This window comes from Mirounga angustirostris, unplaced genomic scaffold (genome assembly GCF_029215605.1).
Source record: "Mirounga angustirostris isolate CCGP_5_RB_7025 unplaced genomic scaffold, mMirAng1.0.hap1 SCAF_4, whole genome shotgun sequence".
Classification (NCBI taxonomy): Eukaryota; Metazoa; Chordata; class Mammalia; order Carnivora; family Phocidae; genus Mirounga; species Mirounga angustirostris.
Genome location: NW_026991712.1, coordinates 19643610 through 19666516, shown reverse-complemented (window position 1 = coordinate 19666516; position 22907 = coordinate 19643610). Strand labels below are relative to the sequence as shown.

The 22907-nt window shown below is 38.8% G+C and overlaps 1 protein-coding gene across 5 annotated transcripts in view; it reads left to right on the top strand.

Annotated features, from left to right (window-relative positions):
- The window catches only part of COL14A1 (collagen type XIV alpha 1 chain), a 214226-nt gene that overhangs the window by 16296 nt on the left and 175023 nt on the right, over nt 1-22907 (top strand). For all 5 annotated transcript variants that reach the window (XM_054512474.2, XM_045895977.3, XM_045895976.3 and 2 more), the window contains exons 3-5: nt 8733-8849; nt 17956-18099; nt 22354-22440. In XM_054512474.2, the coding sequence (XP_054368449.1) occupies nt 8733-8849; nt 17956-18099; nt 22354-22440 (348 nt within the window). The remainder of the gene's footprint in view (nt 1-8732; nt 8850-17955; nt 18100-22353; nt 22441-22907) is intronic.

Below are 22907 nucleotides of genomic sequence, written 5' to 3'. Positions count from 1 at the left end.
TAAGAACCACCACACCCTGCTTCCTTAAAGTGAGGCATGCTTGTTTGGAAAGGCATGGAACTTGACCCTTTGCACGTTCAAATAGTGTTAAAGCCATATTTCCAACTGCTTCATGCAACACATAGGAACCAGTTGGACAGACAAATTCTGCTTCCCCTACTTACATTAATACAAGGACGCTTTTGGAAGTGAGACTAGAAATCCCAGATAACTTACCATCTAAATTGTGGGATACAAGACGTAAGGCCTTTGGAACAAAGGGCAGCCAAATCACAAAGCCCTTCAGAGCTGCCGTCTTAGTCTAACTTAATTCAGAAATGGTCATTTGTGGAGTAACTGATCATACAGAGAGTCCTTCTGGGATACTTTTGGGGATGCCGTTGACCAGATACACATTATTGGCCAAATTCCATTTTTAATGAACATTTATGGGGCACATACTGTGTGTTGGGTTCAGGATACAAAGTGAGTAGAACTTCACTCTGTCTTCCAGCAGCTTACTGTTACTCAGGAGACAGAGGTATAGGCAGATAAATCGCCATGCAAGTTTTGGTGGGGTGGGGTGGGGGGGTTGTGTAGCAAAAGACAAAGATGGAAAAGCATACTGGAGCCAGACTGTGGAGGATCTTAAACAGCTCCATTTTTTAGAGAGACTCTGATAGCAATATCGATGATACTCGTATTTGTGATTTATAGGGGCTTGGGGAATAAGTTAAGTAAGAGAGATCATTAGAAAATTATATTTACTATCTGGGAAGTAGCTGTTGGGGGCCTGAACTGGGCAGGAGAATAGAAAGAAGAGAATGAATCCAAGAAACATTTCAGAGGTAGAAGGGATAGAAGTTGTTTTCTGATTAGACGTGGAGGGAGTTGTGAAAGGAAAATGTCGAAGATGACTCTAAGGCTTTTTGCTGGAGAACTGAGTAGATGGGGCCTTTAATTTCGACCCCTATGTTATTGTTGCTTTTGTTTCTTTGTGTCATAGTTGTTTGTTTACCTACGCTCATTAAAACAGTAGTTCTCTCCTCAGTGTCTGTATCTCTGATACAGAACAATGGCTCAGTCATAGTATACATTTGTTGAAGAGATTAATAAAAGAATAAGCAGGGCACCCAGGTGGCTTAGTCAGTTAAGCATCTGACTCTTGATTTCGGCTCAGGTGTTGATCTCAGGGTCGTGAGATCGAGCCCTGTGTCGGGCTCCATGGTTAGTGGGGAGTCTCCTTGAGATTCTCTCCCTCTCTCTCCGCCCCTCCCCCTGCTTGTGCACACACACTCTCTCTCTCTCTCAAATAAATAAATCTTTAAAGAAACAAAAGAATAAGCAATGAAGCAATTTTAAGCTGAAGATGATGAGGTCAGTCTTAGATACATATATGGAGCTTTAAAGGGCTTGTGGAACATTCAGGACAAGATATCTGGTGGGTAGTGGATGGTCTGGAGCTTAAGTGAAAGAGATGAGGGCAGGGAATATATCTGAATTGTTTTGTGCTTGGAGGTTAGCTGATAGGGACCCATGAACCAAAAAGGCATGGCCTGATGGAGAGAAGTGAGGATGAAATATGGAGGACATCAACAGTTAAGAAGTTAAAGGAAGAAAAAGGATGATTGAAATTTTCAAAAAAGCAATTGTAAAGAGGGTCAGGGGAATGTAGTGCCCTAGAAGAGAAGGCTGCAGAAACTTTCAAGAAGGAAGATAGTGGGCACATGCGGGAGGAAATCCTAGTAAGAAAAGGCTTTGGATGTCATTGACTTTGGCTTTTAGGAAAGTATGTAAGACGTTTGAGAAACTGAATCTTAGTTCTATCTACCATGACACCATTTATTTACATGATTGTTTTGAGTAGAGAATAAAGAATGTGAAATGCTTTATTTGATTTATTTTCTCCTTTTTTTTTTAAGATTTTTAAAATTTAAGTAGTCTCTATACCCAACATAGAGCTCAAACTTACAACTCCGAGGTCAAGAGTCGCATGCTCTACCAACTTAGCCAGCCAAGCACCCGATTGATTTTCTACTTTCAATTTTTTTTCAAGTTTATTTTTAAGTAATCTCTATACCCAACGTGGGGCTCAAACTCACGACCCCAAGATCAAGAGTCGCAAGCTCTTCTGACTGAGCCAGTCAGGTGCCCTTGATTTTCTACTTTTAAAGCAGACATAGTAGCGAGTTCCTGTGGGTTGGCCAATTTTGACACTAATCTGCAAAGCCACACGTGAATGTGTTTGACATTCAATACAGTACTTTGCTAAAGGCAGGTGTGTTGACTTGCTAGTCGACACTAAATACTCTCAAACTTTATGTTCTTATAGGCATTTTGGAGACACATTTATTCACAAAATGAAAAGAAAAGGTCAGTGTGGTAGGCAGAATAATGTGTTCACAAAGATGCACACATCCTAATTTCTAGAACCTGTAAATATGCCATATTATATGGCAAAGGGGAATTTAAGATTGCTGATGGGATGAAAGTTGTTAATCAGCTGACTTTAAGATAGGGAGATTACCCTGGATTACCTAGGTGGGTCCACTTTGGACCCAATCACGGGGGTCATAAATATGGAAGAGGGAGGCAGAGGAAACAATGTCAGAGTGAAGTCATGTCAGAAAGACTTTGCTGGCTATTGATGGCTTTGAAGATGGAAAGGGGACTCAAGTCAAGGAATGCAGGAATCCTCTAGAAGCTGGAAAAGACAAGAAAATGGATGGTCTCTGAGTGCCTCCAGAAGGGAATGCAACCCTACCTACACCTTGATTTTAGCCCAGGGAGACCCATTTCAGGCTTCTGACCCCCAGAACTGTAAGATAATACATTTCTGTTGTTGTAAGCCACTCTATTAAGTCAGTATTAAAAGGCATATAGGAAATTAACTTTCCCCCTCTTAAATTGCTTAATCAACAGAATGTGCACCTTAGTGTCTTCAAGTAATTCTTTCTGAAGAACTTTCTGTCTCCAGAGAATGTGAATGCACATTGGCTCAAAAATAGCTGTTTATACCTAGATTATTCCAGCCTCTTCTTTTCAAGACAAGTTGTGAAATGAACTGGAACACAGAAAACATGTTGTGTTGGCTGTAAGGAAAAAAAAAATGTATTACATGACAGAATGGTGGGACTAATACTTTCCCAGTATTTCATAGTAAATCTGCACTGGGTTTCAGCAATATTTGTTTTGGAAGGTTATAAGCAGAAACCACTGAAGGTAAAGTAACTGTCATTTAAAAACCTCAAAGCATATAAAATTGGAGACTTCGCATCAGAGCTTGATTTAACTTTATAAAGATCTCTGTGTTAAGAAATTTACACATTTTTTTTGGTGTTAGTAGTAGTCAAACATGTTTGGACAGTTGAGAATATTTCTTTACTGCTCTTTTCAGCAGTAAAGAAATGAAATTATGAAATTAATGAAATAAATATTTGGGGGTCCCTTTGTGCTTGCAAAAAGAAAAATCATGGGTCATGAAATGAAACAAAGTAGGTTCTAAGCAAGATAAAAAGAACTCCCCCCAGTATATCCCACAGTAAATTTCGCTCGTATTTTAAGTTCTCCTATTCATAGAACATTGGGCAACACACTTATTTATTTTTTTAAAGATTCATTTATTTATTTGTGAGAAAGCAAGAGAGGGGAGGGGCAGAGGGAGAGAAATCCTCAAGCTGACTCCCCGCTGAGCACAGAGCACAACCCAGGGCTCAGTCCCAGGACCCTGAGATCATGACCTGAGCCAAAATCAGGAGTTGACCCTTAACCAACCGAGCCACCCAGGCACCCCAGGGCAGTGCATTTAATTGAAAAATGACTGAGATAAAAAGCCTAGATTTTTGTTGTTTGTTTGGGTGTTTTTAGATCCCTTGGAAAAATAAGCCAAATACTTCTCTGCTGCTTAAAGGTCATTTACTTAATAAATATAAGAGGTGGTTCTTTTTTTTTTTTTTTAAGATTTTATTTATTTTTTAGAGAGCGAGCGAGAGAGAAACAGCATGAGAGGGGAGAGGGTCAGAGGGAGAAGTAGGCTCCCCGCTGAGCTGGGAGCCCGATGTGGGACTCGATCCCAGGACCCTGGGATCATGACCTGAGCCGAAGGCAGATGCTTAACCATCTGAGCCACCCAGGCGCCCGATATAAGAGGTTGTTCTATTGATACTGCACCCAGAACTATGTTTTGAAAGGGAACACGTTCTTACTGCCCATTCTACTCCATCTTGATCAGTTAGAGGTTTTTGGTTGCAAATAAAAGAAACCTTCTCTGGCCAATGCCAACTGAAGCAAAAAAAAAAAAAAATGTATTTACTGGTAGGTAACAAAGTAGCTCATATCGTTAAAGTTAAAGTTAAATAATTAAGCTTTGAAAAGGATGGGACTCTAGGAACACCCTGAGTAAAATTTCTAGGAAACAGTGACCACTTTTTTTTAGGGCACGTTATTGCAATGAAATGATGAGCTATTTTCCTTCCTTCCATTGGACACAAGTTTCAGATTCTTGGGAGAGTCTGCCCGACCCTGTTTGAGTCATTTTCTTACCCCTTAGTCGGGGGAGTATGGCTGATTGATAGCCCAGCCAAGGCCCCATGCAGTGCAGAGGGAGCGTTGTTCCGGGGAGGAAACCAGCAGGGTACTAAAAAAGGCAGACAGGAGGTGATCATGGGTAGTGGAGAACAGATCTTCATTTCAGTGTTCCTGTATAAAAAGTAGTGTTGGGGCGCCTGGGTGGCTCAGTTGGTTAAGCGACTGCCTTCGGCTCAGGTCATGATCCTGGAGTCCCGGGATCGAGTCCCACATTGGGCTCCCTGCTCGGCGGGGAGTCTGCTTCTCCCTCTGATCCTCCCCCTCTCATGCTTTCTGTCTCCCATTCTCTCTCAGATAGATAGATAGATAGAAAGATAGATAAATAAATAAATAAAAAGTAGTGTTTCATGAAATTAATGAAAATATTTTATTTGAAATAAATATTTGGGGGTTCCTAGATGGCTCAGACGATTGAGTGTCCCACTCTGGATTTCAGCTCAGGTCATGATCTCAGGATGGTGAGATCAAACCGCGAGTTGAGCTCTGCATTGGCCATGGAGCCTGCTTAAGATTCTCTCTCTCTCTCTTCCTCTGCCTTTCCCTCTGTCCTTCCTGCCCCTCCTCCCCAACACACATGCACACCCTCTCTCAAAAAAAAAAAAAAGAAATCTTTGCATAAGTTGTCACATGTCAAAACAGCAAGATTTCAGTTGTTGAGTTGAAGTGGAAGAAAGGAAAAAAAGAAAGAGAAGGAAGGGAGGGAGGGAGGGAAGAAGAAAGGGAAGAAGGGAAGGATGGAAATTAGCCCTTTAATAGGCACATTATGAAATAAAATTTCCCAAATGCCTATTGATAACAGCGAGGCTTCAATAAATCACGTAAACATTCATTTTCTGCCTACAAGATTTGACTTCTATGAGAATAATTGTAGTGAAGTTTGGGGGTTTAAAAAAACTTCCCTCTCGGGCGCCTGGGTGGCTCAGTTGGTTAAGCGACTGCCTTCGGCTCAGGTCCTGATCCTGGAGTCACAGGATGGAGTCCCGCATCGGGCTCCCTGCGCGGCGGGGAGTCTGCTTCTCCCTCTGACCCTCCCCCCTCTCATGTGCTCTCTCTCTCATTCTCTCTCTCTCAAATAAATAAAATCTTTAAAAAAAAAAAAAACTTCCCTCTCAAAAAAAACAAAAACAAAACCAAAAACCCACAACACAACAAAACAAAAACAGCCCTATACTTTCAGTAATAAGCCTAACCCTGCAGTAGAGAGGAAAATAAAGAATGGACCCTCCTCATTCTTCCTCCTCCATTCCTCTTCAGGATGAAATACATATATTCACAAATGTTGTATTGGGCCCAATCCCACACAGGAAGCCTGGCTTCACCATGCAAGGAATGAGTTGGTTGGCTTACTGTGGGTTCTTGGTGTGGGCTAGAAATCAAACTTTATACTCATTTTTTGTCTTCTTAAAAAGCTTAGGATTTTAACTAACATGAATTAAATGCTGAGTCAAATTCACATCAGCATTTGTAATTATTACTGGAAGTTAAGGGTATGTATAGAAGCACCTCCTTTGTGCTTGCAAAAAGAAAAATCATGGGTCTGGCATCAAATACACCCAACTTTTCATTTCATGAGATAAGAGCAATGATTTCTGTACTGCATTTACAGCGTTTTTCTCAATCTTGGCTACCTTTGCTCTGATGTAAGCCCCAGGGTCTGTCTTCTGTACAGAGAAAAAAGGAGTTAAATTTGAAGTTTGAAACTATGACCTCATGCCTCCTTCCTTCTTAACTAGCCTTTTTTCTGTTCACTCTTTTTCTCCTAAAGGCAAAAAACTAAAGGAAATGTGAACTTTGTGTCTAACCAAGATTTTCTTTTACTGATTGTGGGAGTATTTTTGCTGATCTAGCAATAGATGTGGTCTGTTGATAAAAGAGAATGGTGGTATTGCTTTTTACTAGCAGTCATAATGGGACCGTAGTCAGATGCATCATTGTTATCCTCATCACTTTCTCCTGGGGGTTCAAAAGGCTATGGTTATTAACTAATAAAATGTGGCAGGGCTATAATCTCAGACCACATTTAAAGAACAGTAGCCTGGTGGGGCACCGGGGTGGCTCAGTTAAGCATCTGCCTTTAGCTCAGGTCATGATCCAGGGGTCCTGGGATTGAGCCCTGCATTGGGCTCCCTGCTCAGAGGGGAGTCTACTTCTCCCTCCCTCTGACCATCCCCCCCCCCCACTCATTCTCTCTCTCAAATAAATAAATAAAACCTTTAAAGAATAGTAGCCTGGGTAGAACATGCTGTAAAGATTTCTATTCTTGAACTTAGGAATTCTGAATGTTGTTGACTTATTTGCCCTCCTTGAGAAGTCAGCACACCTGGGGTACTGACAGAATTGGTTGATCCTCTTGCAACTAACTGTCTAGACTGCATCATCCATCGTCCTTGTTGTACTTCTCCACTTGATGGTTCCCAGGCATGTCAGCTGTCTTTCACCAGGGCATTCATGTAGAACTTGGTAATAAGCTTGGCCAGTGAGGTCTACCAGCCCACTGGCAAGATTTGGCCAAGCAACTGGATATATTGTTTAAAATTGTTTAATTCGTATTTTAAATTTTCTTCCATAAGTAATAAGAGCCTACCTATAAATAGATTATTCTCATCAAGTTACAGACTAAGCAAAAATAGTAATAGTTTTTCTGTTCATCCAAATGTTAGGTTTAGCCACCTTCCTCTTGAATTTCAAAATAGTTATTCTTATGATAAATCCATATTTTCCCATAAACGAGAGAAATGTCCACTCTTTGTTCCACTGAGAATGGCTAGCATTCTCTACTAAGAGGTAGGAAAGGGCAACAGAAAGAGAATACCTACCCTTAAGATTGTGTCCTTCACTGCTTATTGAGTTTGAATGAGTGGGTAGTTTGTACAGGAGTAGGTTACTCATTCATCTAGCTCAATGAAGGGTGCCTTCTTAATATGGCTTTTCTGCCAAAGAAACAGAGCATTTCACTTGGGGTCAGGGACTGTCATTCACCAGTATGTGAACTTGGGCAAGTCTCTAGCTTCTCTTTGGTTCCTTTATATATAAAATCGGTATGGCACTGTATTTTTGTGAGAATTAAATGAGCTTTTGAGATCATCTCTTAGATGATATAAAGGCAAGAGAAGCAAACATTTACAGTCTACTTTTTCTAAAAATGAAGTTTTGGAAGAAATAATCACTAAAGTTTCTTTATCTAATAAGTGACAGAACTGAAATAAAATTAATGCCCAAACCCCATATTGTGCTACATACCTATTAAGGGGAATGTTTGCTCCCTCCCCCTCTTTCTGTTTCCTAAAGTGAGAAAGAAAGACAGGGCATGAGAGTGGGTAGCAAGTGCTAACTTTTCTGTTACATGTAAGCTTTTCTTTTTTGACAAACTAATTTCAGTATTATGTAATTAAAATCTTCTTAAACTATTTCTTTTGAAATTCTGGAACACTGATGTAGGGTTCCAAAAACATGTTTTGAAGTTTGAATGACATACACACGAGTAATATAGACCTACCCATTTTGTGAACTATCAGAAAAGATTAAATGTACTGGCATGACTCATGACCATATGCTATGTATCTTTCTGAAAGATATAAATCAGCTACACTTCAAGAATGGATCAAACTTTATAATACATAATTATTTTCTATTTGGTCCTTTTTATTTTGGTCCTTTATAATCTCTTTCTCAAATGTTTTTAAATGAAGATCTTATTAATGTAATATGTCCATGACAACCTTCTTAAATGACCTAATCATAAAAAATACTGGATTACTAAAGTGAAAAACCTAAAGGCATAAAAACAGTTCCCAGTAGAGTGATTATAAAAGCTTACATGTTCCAAGTTGGAAAAAAAAATCATCCTTGTAACATAATGAACATATTTTACAAGATTGGCTTCAATTTGAACTAGACTAGAGCGTTAAATTTTAACCCTAAGTCATAGGTCTTTGTCATAAGGTCAGTACCATTTGAATAAATGCTTATCTCTTGAGTAAGAAACAGATGCTCTTGGGTTTGTGTCATTGTGCAAACTGATCAATTCATTAATGAGGTTATAGAAAGAGCATATTTTGAGGCTGATGAAGTCATGTGTTTTGATTTCATGACATTGACTCTTCAGTTTAACTAATGGCAGCTTCAATGTTTCAACATTTAAACAATTTTTGTTTCTCCTTTTGCAGTGGCCCCACCCACACGGTTAAGATATAATGTATTATCTCATGACAGTATACAGATTTCGTGGAAGGCTCCAAGGGGGAAATTTGGTGGATACAAACTTCTTGTGACTCCAGCTTCAGGTAAAAACAGTTGATTGTGTTTTCTAGAGTATTAGCAACTTTTTACACATAGATAACTAAAAATGTGAAGTATTGAGTGTTGCTTTAAAATCATTTGAAAGTTTTGTTTTTAATTTAATATTTGAACTTGAAATCTTACCCTCTAATCAAGGAAATAATGTTCCTAAAGTCTAAAGAGTCACTCTTGGGCTCACCATAACTCTCCTCAGGAGAAATTTCCAGACTATTAAAATCTTCACTACCTCTGTTTCAACAGAGTATGAATACTTTTGGTCTGTTGACACTTAAAAAAAAAAAAATGCAATACATCTGGAAAGCCAACAGTTGTGACCAGCTGAGTAAATTATGATTAATTAACTTGATAGTATATTATTCAGCAATTATACATTAAAATGATAAAAGCTAAGTAGACACTGTGAAAATAAGTGATAAATTAAAGCAGGAAAAGTAAAAGTTAGATTTATTGATCATGAAGATAAAGTAGTTATGCAAAATTTTTTTAATTAAATTTTTGGTTTAATTTTTTTCTTCTATTTTATGTTTTTATTATACAAATATGATCAGTAAAACAATACAGAGTATGTAGAGGAATTGCCATTGTTACATAGGGTCATGGAGACAAAGACGGGGTTAATAGCATGAACTGCTTGAGCTCCACACCTTCTGTGGTGTATAAGAAGTGTCATTTGGGGGGCGCCTGGGTGGCTCAGTCGGTTAGGCGGCTGCCTTTGGCTCAGGTCATGGGATTGAGCCCCGCATCGGGCTCCTGCCTGGTTCTCCCTCTCCCTCTGCCTGCTCCTCTGCCTACTTGTGCTCTCTCTCTCTCTCTGTCAAATAAATAAATAATCTTTAAAAAAAAGAAGAAATGTCATTTGCGCAAGTTATATAACCTCTCGGTTCTCCAGTTTCTTCCTGTGTAAAATGCACAAACAGCACTAGTCCCCACCTCATGGAGTTATAAGGCTTGGAACTCAAATTGTGATCTGAGATCCAGCACAGGCATCAGCTGAGAGCAAATGCAGAGTATTGGTCCCCATCTCCCACCTGCTGAATCAGCATCTGATCTTTACAAAGATCCCCTGATGACTCCTATGCATGTTAAATTTGGGAAGCACTTGTTGTGAGGACTAAATGAATTTATAAAGGTAAAGCACTTAGAACAGTGACGGTTAGATAGTCAGAGCTCAATCATATTGCCCGTGATGATATAAAGATGATTTGAGTATGTCTCTCGGATCTCATTTCCTTTCCTAGGATCCCGTTTCACATAGTCTGTAAGAAATATTTAATAATAGAATATTTGTATAATACATATATATATATATTTATATACTTATAATAATTTTTCCTCTTTATTGGTGATAAAGATGGTTATATGGACCTGGGCTCCTTGCTGTTGGAGTCCTTTTCCCAAGTCATTTAATGAGGCTGAGAGATGCTCTGTTGTTTATAATTGTGGACATCTTGCCCAGTGGTGGATTTAAAATCTCAAACAAAACGAACACCTGAAACACCTGGCTTCTTGCTTGGCCATGAAAAACGAACCTTCTAGAAGGCTATTAGTAAATATTACCCACAGACTCCTTAGACTGATTTATGGTTCAGTGATACTGATGCCAACTTTACCCATGTTGGCTCACAGAAGTGACACACTTGCAGAAAGCAATATTTCATTCTCAAGCCTAGTTCAGAATTTTCATTTTGAAGTATAGTCCAATTTTGAAACAACTTTGACTTCTGAAAATGCAGTTTGTGCTCTGAAATAAGCCATCATGGGAAATTCAAGTTTAAGAGATTCTTGGGGCGAGTTAAGATGGTGGAGTAGTAGGGGGACCCTGAACTTACCTCACCCCTTGAACACAGCTAGATCAAAAAGCAAATCATTTTGAACAACTAGGAAATCGATCTGAGGATTAAGAAAACAATCTGCACAATTAGAGGGAGAGAACATGGCAGATGTGAGGTTTGGAGATGTGGATTGGGGGAGAGAAAAGCTGCGGTGCCACAGAGGGAAGGAAGCCCTTTTTGCAGAGGGAAGACAGAGAAAGAGGGGGAGAGGAAGAGAGAGCGTGGAGGCTGGAGCTGCTTACACCAAACCCAAAAGGTCAACACCAAGAAATATCATAGTGAAACTTGCAAAATACAAAGATAAAGAGAGAATTATGAAAACAGTGAGGGACAAAAGGTCCTTAACCTACAAGGGTAGACATAAGGTTAGCAGCAGACCTGTCCACAGAAACTTGTCAGACAGAAGAGAGTGACATGATATATTCAGAGTGACATGATATGTTCAATGTGCTGAATGGGAAAAAATGCAGTCAAGAATAGTATATCCAGCAAGGCTGTCATTCAGAATAGAAAGAGAAATAAAGAGTTTCCAAGACCAGCAAAAACTAAAGGAGTTTGTGAACACCAAACCAGCTCTGCAAGAAATATTAAAGGGGACGCTTTGAGCAGGAAAGAGAAACCAAAAGCAACAAAGACTAGAAAGGCACAGAGACAGTCTACAGGAATGGCAACTTCACAGGTAATACAATGGCACTAAATTCATATCTATCAATAATTACTCTGAATGTAAATGGACTAACTGCCCCAATCAAAAGATACAGGGTATGAGAATGGATAAAAAAACCAAACCCATTGATATGCTGCTTATAAGAGACTCCTAGACCCCAAGACACCTCCAGATTGAAAGTGAAGGGCTGGAGAACCATTTATCACGCTAATGGACATCAAAAGAAAGCTGAGTAGCCATCCTTATATCAGGCAAGCTAGATTTTAAACCAAAGACTGTAATAAGAGATGAAGAATGGCACTGTATCGTAATAAAGGATCTATCCAACAACAAGATCTAACAATTGCAAATATTTATGCTCCCAACTTGGGAGCAGCCAAATATATAAATCAATAATAACAAACTTAAAGAAACTCTTTGATAATAATGCAATAATAGTAGGGGACTTTAATACCCCACTCACAGCAATGGACAGATCACCTAAGCAGAAGATCAACAAGGAAACAATGGCTTTGAATGACAGACTGGAGCAGATAGACTTAACAGATATATTCAGAGCATTTCATCTTAAAGCAGCAGAATACACATTCTTTTCAAGTGCACATGGAACATTCTCCAGAATAGATCACATACTGGGTCACAAATTGGGCCTCAACCAGTACAAAAAGATGGAGATCATACCGTGCATATTTTCAGGCCACAATGCTATTAAACTTGAAGTCGGCCATAAGAAAAAATTTGAAAAGATCACAAATGGAGGTTAAAGAACATCCTGCTACAGAATGAGTGGGTTAACCAGGAAATTAAAGAAGAAATAAAAAAAATACATGGTAGCAAATGAAAATGAAAACATGACAGTCCAAAACCATTGGGATGCAGCAAAGGCAGTCATTTAAGAGGGCAGTATATAGCCATTCAGGCCTTCCTCAAGAAGCAAGGAAAGTCTCAAATACACAACCTAACCTTATGCCTAAAGGAGCTGGAAAAAGAACACCAAATAAAGCCTAAAACCAGCAGCAGAAGAGAAATAATAAAGATTAGAGCAGAAATAAATGATACAGAAATTTTAAAAACCCAGTAGAACAGATCAACACAATGAGGAGCTGGATCTTTGAAAGAATTAACAATACTGATAAACTCCTAGCCAGACTTATCAAAAAGAAAAGAGAAAGGTCCCAAATAAATAAAATCATGAATGAAAGAGGAGAGATCATAATCAATATCATGGAAATACAATTATAAGAGAATATTATGAGCAATTAATATGCCAACAAATTGGGCAATCTGGAAGAAACAGATACATTCCTAGAAACATATAAATGACCAAAACTGAAAAGGAAGATATAGAAAATTTCAACAGACCCATAACCAGCAAAGAAATTGAAACAGTAATCAAAAAATCTCCCAACAGGGACACCTGGTTGGCTCAGGCGGTTAAGCTACTGTCTTCAGCTCGGGTCATGATCCCAGGGTCCTGGGTTCGAGCCCCACATCGGGCTCCCTGCTCAGCGGGAATCCTGCTTCTCCCTCTCCCACTCCCCCTGCTTGTGTTCCCTCTCTTGCTGTCTCTCTCTCTGTCAAAAAAAATAAAATAAAAACCTTAAAATAAAAAAAAATCTCCCAACAAATGAGTCCAGGGCCAGATGGATTCCCAGGGGAATTCTACCATTTAAAAAAGAAGTAATACCTATTTGTCTGAAACTGTTCCAAAAAATAGAAATGGAAGGAAAATTTCCAGAATCATTCTATGAAGCCAGTATTACTTTGATTCCAAAACCAGGCAAAGGCCCCACTAAAAAAGAGAATTACAGAACAATATCCCTGATGAACATGTATGCAAAAGTTCTCAACAAGATACTAGCTAATCAAATCCAACAGTACATCAAAAGGATTATTCACCACGATCAAGTGGGATTTATTCCTGGACTGCAAGAGTGGTTCAATATCTGCAAATCAATCAATGTGATACACCACATTAATAAAAGGACAAGAATCATATGATCCTCTCAATAGATGCAGAGAAAGCATTTGATAAAATACAGTATCCTTTCTTGGTAAAAACCCTCAAGAAAGTAGGGATAGAAGGAACATATCTCAATATCATAAAGGCCATATATGAAAGACTCACAGCGGATATCAGCCTCAAGGGAGAAAAACTGAGAGCTTTTCCCATAAAGTCAGGAACACGGCAGGGATATCCACTCTCATCACTGTTGTTCAGCATAGTACTGGAAGTCCTGGCCTCAGCAGTCAGACAACCAAAAGAAATAAAAGGCATCCAAATTGGCAAGGAAGTCAAACTTTCACTCTTCACAGACAACATGATACTCTATGTAGAAAACCCGTAAGTCTCCACCAAAAAATTCCTAGAACTGATACATGAATTCAACAAAGTCACAGGATATAAAATCAATGTACAGAAATCTGTTGCATTTCTATATACCAATAATGAGGCATCAGAAAGAGAAATCAAGGAATTGATCCCATTTACAACTGCATCAAAAAGCATAAGATACCTAAGAATAAACCTAACCAAAGAGGTAAAAGATCTGTACTGAAAACTGTAGAACACTTATGAAAGAAATTGAAGAAGAAGACACAAAGAAATGGAAAATCATCCCTTGCTTATGGGTTGGAAGAACAAATATTATTAAAATTTCTATACTACCCAAAGCAATCTATGCATTCAGGGCAATCCCTATCAAAATACCACCATCATTTTTCACAGAGCTAGAACAACAGTTCTAAAATTTGTGTGGAACTAGAAAAGACCCCGAATAGCCAGAGGAATGTTGAAAAAGAAAACCAAAGCTGGGAGCATCACAATTCCAGACTTGAAGCTGTATTACAAAGATGTAATCATCAAGACAGTATGGTACTGGCACAAAAACAGACACATAGATCAATGGAACAGAATAGAGAGCCCAGAAATGGACCCGTGACTCTATGGTCAACTAATATTCGACAAAGCAGGAAAGAACATCCAATGGTAAAAAGACAGTCTCTTCAACAAATGGTGTTGGGAAAACTGGACAGCGACATGCAGAAGAATGAAACTAGACCACTTTCTTACGCCATACAGAAAAATAAATTCAAAATGGATGAAAGACCTAAATGTGAGACAGGAAACAATCAAAATCCTAGAGGAGAACACAGGCAGCAACCTCTTTGACCTCGGCCACAGCAACTTCTTGCTAGACACGACTGCAGAGGCAAGGGAAACAAAAGCAAAAATGAACTCTTGGGACTTCATCAAGATAAAAAGCTTCTGCACAGTGAAGGAAACAGTCAACAAAACCAAAAGACAACCGACAGAATGGGAGAAGATATTTGCAAATGACATATCAGATAAAGGGCTAGTATCCAAAATCTATAAAGAACATATCAAACTCAACAGGCAAAAAATAATCCAGTTAAGAAATGGGCAGAAGACATGAACAGACATCTCTCCAAAGAAGACATACAAATGGCCAAGAGATACATGAAAAAATGCTCAGCATTACTCTGCATCAGGGAAATACAAATCAAAACCACAACGAGATATCACCTCATACCTGTCAGAATGGCTAACATTAAGAACTCAGGAAATAACAGATGTTGGCAAAGATGCAGAGAAAGGGGAACCCTCCTACACTGTTGGTGGGAACGCAAGCTGGTACAGCCACTGTGGAACATAGTATGGAGCTTTCTCAAAAAGTTAAAAATAGAAATACCCTATGACCCATCAATTGCACTATGACGTGTTTATTCAAAGGATAAAAAAATACTGATTCAAAAGGGCACACGCGCCCCAATGTTTTATAGCAGCATTATCAACAATAGCGAAATTATTAAAAGAGAGCTCAAATGTCCATCAACTGATGAATGGAAAAAGAAGATGTGGTATTTATACAAATATATATATATATATACACACACACACGTATATACATATATGTACATATATACATATACATATATAATATGGAATATTAGTCAGCCATCAAAAGGAATGAAATCTTGGCATTTGCAGCAACGTGGATGGAACTAGAGTGTATTATGCTAAGCAAAATAAGTCAGTCAGAGATAGATAAATACCATATGATTTTACTCATATATGGAATTTAAAAAACAAAACAGGTGAACATAGGGGAAGGGAAGAAAAAATGAGATAAAAACAGAGAGGGAAGCAACCCATAAGAGACCCTTAACTGTAGAGAACAAACTAAGGGTTGCTGGAGGGGAGGTGGGTGGGGGGATGGGCTAAATGGGTGATGGACATTAAGCAGGGCACTTGTTGTGATGACCACTGGGTGTTATATGTAAGCGATGAATCACTAAATTCTACTCCTATAATCAATACTACACTGTATGTTGACTAACTTGAATTTAAATAAAATCTTGGAAGGAAAAAAAAGAGATTCTTGAACATCATTATGACTTTAAAGGTCAAATTATGAGTTTCCAATTTGTGGTACCTCTGATAATTCCCCATATCTGATCTTGAAAGTTTATTCTTTTTCCTCCAGGTAATTGGTATTTTAACTTTCCCTGATTAATTAACTGATAATACGAAACTATTCAGTATACCCTGTAGGTGGCATTAAAGAATCAGGGAGTCTTAGAAGTGACTTGTGTAGCCTCTGACCCAAATCTCAGCCAGATCCTTCAAGCCCCTCTGCCACAGCACACCCACAAAGCAAACCTCCAGCTCTTACTTAAACACCTCCAGAGACAAAATAAAAATTGAGGGTGAAAGCAAATTATTTCTTCATGAGTACTGGTTATATTTTTTCCAGTGACTCAGTGTCCTTACTACAGTGACCCAAGCCAGTAAGACAATGTTGACACTCTGTTATCTACTTGATCAAACATAAAATAGAGTGAATAAAAAAGAGTAATAAATGCATCCAGACACAAAATGTAGACATTTTAGCACTGCAAGACATGTTCCAAATACAGTGTATACCAGTCTTTCCCAAAGCATGTTCCATGGTAATCTGCAAGATGCTCATAACTATTATACAACCATTTAAATGGTTTAATGGTCAAAGAAATTTAAGAAGTCCTATTTTAAAGAGTTTAAAGCCTTTCTATTGCAGAATTCTCAAAGCCTTTGGTAAAATAATACACCTGTGCCTCTCAGGGATTCTAATACAGAGTATTCTAAGAAACTTTTTTTTTCTTAGTGAAACACACATCAAGAAAGATTTATTTGGTGCACTTTGTAGTAGATGAGCTTTAAATAATAGACGTTTGTGGAACCGGGTTTAATATCTTGGACATAAATGCATTTGGCAAGAAAAAGGCTCAGTTCTGCCTTCTAGTAGCAGGCAGCCTGGATGATAGAGGCATCAAATTTCAGACATAACATTATTAATCTTATGAGAATATGATTACAATATATTGTAATCTGTGTTACGTTTAATTCATTCAACAAATTTCAGATCCTTTTTGCCGTCAGGGCTAGCAGGGCGGAAGCTTTAAATTTCTCCTTTCTCAGACTTAGTACCTACTGCCAGAAATTAGAAAAGAAAGGCATATTTGGAATTTCGCCTAAAAGTTGAGTATTTAACCAACAGTATTTCCACGAAAGCCTTAGATGTCAGTCTAATTTGATGGAGAGATAATGGAGGTTTGAAATCTTTTCACGACGCAAGCTAACGTTTAAGTAGCCGGGCAGTGATTGGTTCCGTCAACATCCTGAGCCAGTTACACTCAGACTTAATATAGTTACATTGCTAATGCTTTAGGGATGCTTTGACTCAGTTTAGAGAGACCATAGCAAAAATTCCAGCGTAGATAATGGCACTCAGTCTGCCTCTATCTTTCCCTTCACTTTTAAGTGGAATTCTTTCCTTGAAGACTGTATCTGATGTTGAGGGCTTACTGTCTTCTAATCCTGTACTATGGCTTTCCCTAGTGTATAAAAGCATAATGCATTATGATGAAAGATTTTTGTAAATGTGTTCTGTCTAAATTAGACAAGTTATCTAATGCAAAGAGTACAACCAAGAATGATAAAGAACAATGTTAAATTTAAGTGCTATGTGCCTATGCACCATTAGATATATATTTAAGGGTTTTCACCTTTTTTTTTTTTTTTAAGATTTTATTTATTTATATGACAGAGAGAGACAGCGAGAACAGGGACACAAGCAGGGGGGGCAGGAGAGGGAGAAGCAGGCTCCCCGTGGAGCAGGGAGCCCGATGTGGGACTCGATCCCAGGACCCTGGGATCATGACCTGAGCCGAAGGCAGACGCTTAACGACTGAGCCACCCAGGCGCCCCAGGGTTTTCACCTTTTAAAATCTTGATTGCTGATTAATAAATTTTCTTTTCTTTTTTTTTTAAAGATTTTATTTATTTATTTGACAGAGAAAGACACAGCGAGAGAGGGAACACAAGCAGGGGGAGTGGGAGAGGGAGAAGCAGGCTCCCCGCCGAGCAGGGAGCCCGATGCGGGACTCGATCCAGGGACTCCAGAATCATGACCTGAGCCGAAGGCAGTCGCTTAACCAACTGAGCCACCCAGGCACCCCAATAAATTTTCTTAATGTATCCAGTTAACCTGTTTCTTAGTACTGATTTATCTTTTTGTTTTATTATAGGTGGCAAAACTAATCAGTTGAATCTCCAGAACACTGCAACTAAAGCAATTATTCAAGGTCTTATGCCGGACCAGAACTACACGGTTCAAATTATTGCATACAATAAAGACAAAGAAAGCAAGCCAGCCCAAGGTCAATTCAGAAGTACGTATTTACAGTTCTTAAAGTGCTACCATGGGACTCTGTTCCAGCTCTGAGTTTGAATCTGTGGTAAATATTGTAACAGGTTAAAATTGGATTGTTTAGATGAAGACATCTTGAAAGATATTTAGTGAAATCATCCATGAGTTCCTTCTATCACTAATACACTTCTGCCCCTCCCTTAACCTGTTGCACTGCAAGCCTACTTAAATCCTCTAAGTTTTACATCTCAAATGCTCTCCCTCACACTGTCCTCAGAATCTTACCCAGACATCTCGTCTACCCGGTATCTAATAGGTGCTCAATGAATACTTACGAGTGATTCAGTGGCTGATGCCTACGCCTGCTTTATAGATCCCTAGCAAATGCCAGTCTAGCCTCTACGTAAACAATCTATACAAGGAATTTAACTCTTTTTAAAAAGTTGACTTTTATCATTGGCCTATTATGTACCAGGTCCCATGACAAAGAGCTCTGTGAACATAGTAAGTGTTAGGGAGAGAGATATGTTCCGGGCTCTATGAAGGGAGATGCTCTCTCTGTCCCAATAATGGGCTGGGATAAGAATGGACAGGGGATGGCTTCATATTTGAGCCAGTTCTCAAATAGCAAGTTGGGCAGCAGGGAAAGGCAGGGCATGCTGAGATATTCTAAGCAATGGAGAAAGCTTTGAGGCAGCTCAATCTATGACATTAGAATGCCTTTCCTATATTAAATTTAAAAGTTGTTCTTACAGGCTGTGATTCTTCTGTCTTTCAGGAGATAGATATTCATTCATTTATTCTTTGTTTCCATTTAACAAATATATATTGCATGGCTACTAAGTGTCAGGCCTTATTTTTAGGCACTGGGAACATAACAAGCCACTGCCTCCGTGGACCTTATATTCTCGTGAGCAGAGACCCCAGCAACTACCTCTTCCTGGGAGTGGCCATTCATATATGGACGGCAAAGTTTTGTGTTTTTTTTATGTATTGTGAATGCAAACAGAAGAGGCCTGTCCTGGTTAACTTTCTGTTTACTTCATTGTTAATATAGACTCTTTAAAAATTCCAATTTTTAAAGGATAATTTTAAACATATTTTAAAAAATCAGCAGGATAGTATAATAAACCCCTAAGTATCCATCAGTCACTTCAACAATGAGCTATTCATGGCCAGTCTTGTTTCATATACTATCCTCCCCCCACCACTCTGCCCTAATTTTGAGGTAAATTCTGGACATTGTTTCAAATAACAATAGCTTTTCAAATCCTGCCATTAGATTAATCCACAAATCTGGGAGGCTGTGGGATTTACCCATGAATCTAGAACTGTGTGTGTAGCAGTGTTCTAGCTGGATTTTCTGCCCCTCTTTCCTTTTTTTTTCTTCTTCCTCTTCTAAGTAATGTTTTATGACATATATTTTGTGATTTTTTTTAAATTAAAAAGCCCCCAACTTGGTTAACTTGCTACCTCTTAAAACTTCTGAACGAAGACATTTGGTAAATCCACCTGTTAGTAGGACATGCAGATGTTTTAAACATGACATTCTTTTGAGATTCACATTATCTGGAAGCTCTGGAAAGGGTTTTTTATGTTATTTCCAATATAAATCAGCCTCTGTCTGCCTTTATTGGCACTATACTTGCGTTTTGGGCCTCTTAACATTTCAACATGAGTAAGCGAAATAACTCTTCTTAAAGTTTATGAGAAGCGGTAAAAGGACGTGGAGACATTTTACTTTAGACTGAAGGCATTGCAATTGATTATTCCAGATAGTCCATTGACTGAGCATCCTAACAAACAGGTAACCTGAAAAATCTTTGCCAAGAGCTAGTTACTCAAAACACTTCAAAGGAAATGCAGTTGTTTTCAGCTTGCTTAGCTCTGCTGAAATAATCTTATTGAGGCAGCCTAACTGGTATGTTGGATAACTTATATGTAAGCAGATATATTTTTTAGCTACATCATTATTATTGTCACAGATTAGTTCGTTCCAAATACAAGTTTGCAACAGTGATATTAAAAGAACTTCGGATGGTTTTCTTTTTCATTTTGCTCCTTGTGAGATGGAGCTAAAGCCTGGTTTCTCCTCCCTGGAAAGCTTCCACGGTTGGGTCCAGGAAAATGATGATCCAGACAAATGCTGTGCATCTAAGTTTGCAGTTAGTGTAGAGATTTGAAGTCCTCATAAGTCCATCTTCTGATACACAGGGAAGCATGAGAAACAATGCTTTTGGATTTTGAAGATAGAAAGGCATGTCTGATCTGGTGTGTGTATTTGGCCAAGCAAATCAAGCATGGCCTCAAGTTTTCTCATCTGCAAGTGGGGGTAATGATATATGGCTATTACTGTGGGTTAATGCACTTCAGCACATAGTAGGACATGGTTACTGTTGTCATGATTAATGCCATTTTGCTTACGACAGTCTGTTTTCCAGTTTAGTTTGCCTCCTGGATGAGGGAGACAGCAGCTTGGTGTGACGTATGTGTTGCATCTTATATGTAAGCTAGGGGCACAATTGAAAGTGACTGTTATATGTTATATATGTATATAATATCAGAATGGTTTATGGCCCTATTTTGGCAAATTTTCTTTTTGGCCCCCATTTTCCTCTCTGGAATGACATTTTGCTAATCTCTGCCTGCAAAATCTTGCTCATCTTTCAAGTCTGGCTCAAATATCACCTTCCCTGTGAAGTTTCCCTGAGTCTCCACCTCTGGAATTATTCTTTGCCAGATCTATTTCTGCTTCTATGAACACTCAGCACATTTGTTCTCATATTAAAATTGCAGATTTCTTTTACAGGATGTAAGCAACTTGAGGCCATGACCTATGGGTGGGTGGGGTTGAAGATATATATTTGGAAATTATCCACAGAAGGGTGAGCATTAAAATTGTGGGGCAATAAAATTATAGGCGGGGTATGCAGAGATGCAGGGCAAATTTAGTATATGATCATGTTTCAGGAATGGAAGCAGAAAAAGGATCCAAAAAATGAGAATATAAAGGAGGGGTCAGAGGAATACAAGAAAATCCAGGATAATGCCTTTGTAAAACTGACAAAGAAAAGAATTTAAAGAAGGGGGTGTTCCAAAGTGGTTAAGGCTTGTAAAGAAGTCAGAGAGTGAGGTCTGACAAAAATGGATTTAGAAAGTTAGAGGGTCAGTGGGAACAGCAGGATCAAAGCATCTTATTATTATTATTATTTTAATCTTGGAATTTAACCTCTAGGTACCAGAAAGCCAAGGATGGTTTCTAAGGAAACAAATAACAGAACTAGAGCAACATGACCTTGGGAACTGGCAAGTCTCAAACCCCTTCAGCAAAGGGATGGAAATCAGGAGAAAGAAGAGGAGGAGGAGGGGATGATAGAGACAGGGTTAATGGAATAACACCCTAGAGAAGGCAGGAAGGATGGTTCAGAGGAAATCATTCCTTCCCCTACATAGCCCACCCTGCAATAAATCTCCTGATTTTCCATTAAGTGAATGCAACAGTTAAATGAGATAGCTCACCAGAGGATCCCTTCTGCCTTTTCATGGGTGTTTTATTTGTGCAGAAACCATTGCCATTGGCGGTGGTCTGAGCTGACACAGACAAGTGCCAAGCAATAGCAGGAAACTGCTATGGAGTTTAAGCAGTGGAAAGTGAAGGCATGAGGGAGTAGATTGGTATGGGTATATTAATTCTGGACCCCTGAATAGTTCATACTGAAACTGACAAAGAAATACTACTACTTATTGGTAGGGAAGCTTTTTTTTTTTTTTTTTTTTTAAGTTTGGAAGGAAATATTTTGGATTCTTCACCTTCTATTGCAGACAGACCAACTCCAAATGAAGATATTCATGGCCAAGATCTTTCTAGAACAGAGGCCAACTCATAGGCCTTGTTCAGAGACCAGAAGATATGGCTGAATCCTGGGCCAATACTTTCTGGTTTTATAAAATATGTTTCAATTACTTAGCCTCCTGGTCTTTCCTTCCCTCACGTAGGAAATGGGGATAATCATGCTGATTTTATAGCAGGTTGAATTTATTTGATACATCTGCCCATAGTGAGTACTCGACCAAAGCGATTCCTTAAGTGTTTTCCACACCTTCCCATGAGGAGATGAAATAAAATAGCATTTCCAATCTTTGGAAATGGAATTCTACCATGGAGCTAATTTCTACTTAATACTCTCGATACTTGCAAGGGTTTTAGTAGAAATCATTGAATATTTTCCTTTAGACTTTAACACGACATGTTGCTGTGTTTCTCCTTTTCTTCCAGTTAAAGATTTGGAAAAAAGAAAGGAACCAAAAGCCAGAGTCAAGGTTGTGGATAAAGGAAATGGGAACAAACCATCTCCAACTGAAGGTCAGTTTTTTTTGTTTGTTTGTTTTAATTTACTCATTTAGGGGTTGAGTTGTTTTAATAACACAAGCAATACATACATACCTGGCCATTGGCCCGATCCTGACACTCCTCCCCTCCTCATATCTGCTGCCAGTACTTTTCTCTCTCTTACTCTCCATCTTCAGTGCCTCACCAAGTTCTCGAGGATTTATTTTCTGTTTAAATACTGGACAGAGTCTGTTCATTTCTTTCCGTGTCTATTGCCAATACTCAGCAAAGCTGCCATTTCTTTTCTGGTATACAGGATTATTTAGCAAAATCTCAATTTGTTTTCTACTGAGAAGTTTGAAGAATCTTTTCAAAACAAATCTGACCTCACGCTCTCCCCACACACACCTTAGAACCCATTCAACAGCTTCCCACTGCTCTTGGGCCTCCAAGCCCTGCCTACCCTTGGAATTTACCTGTCCCTTCTTCTCCTTCCTTAT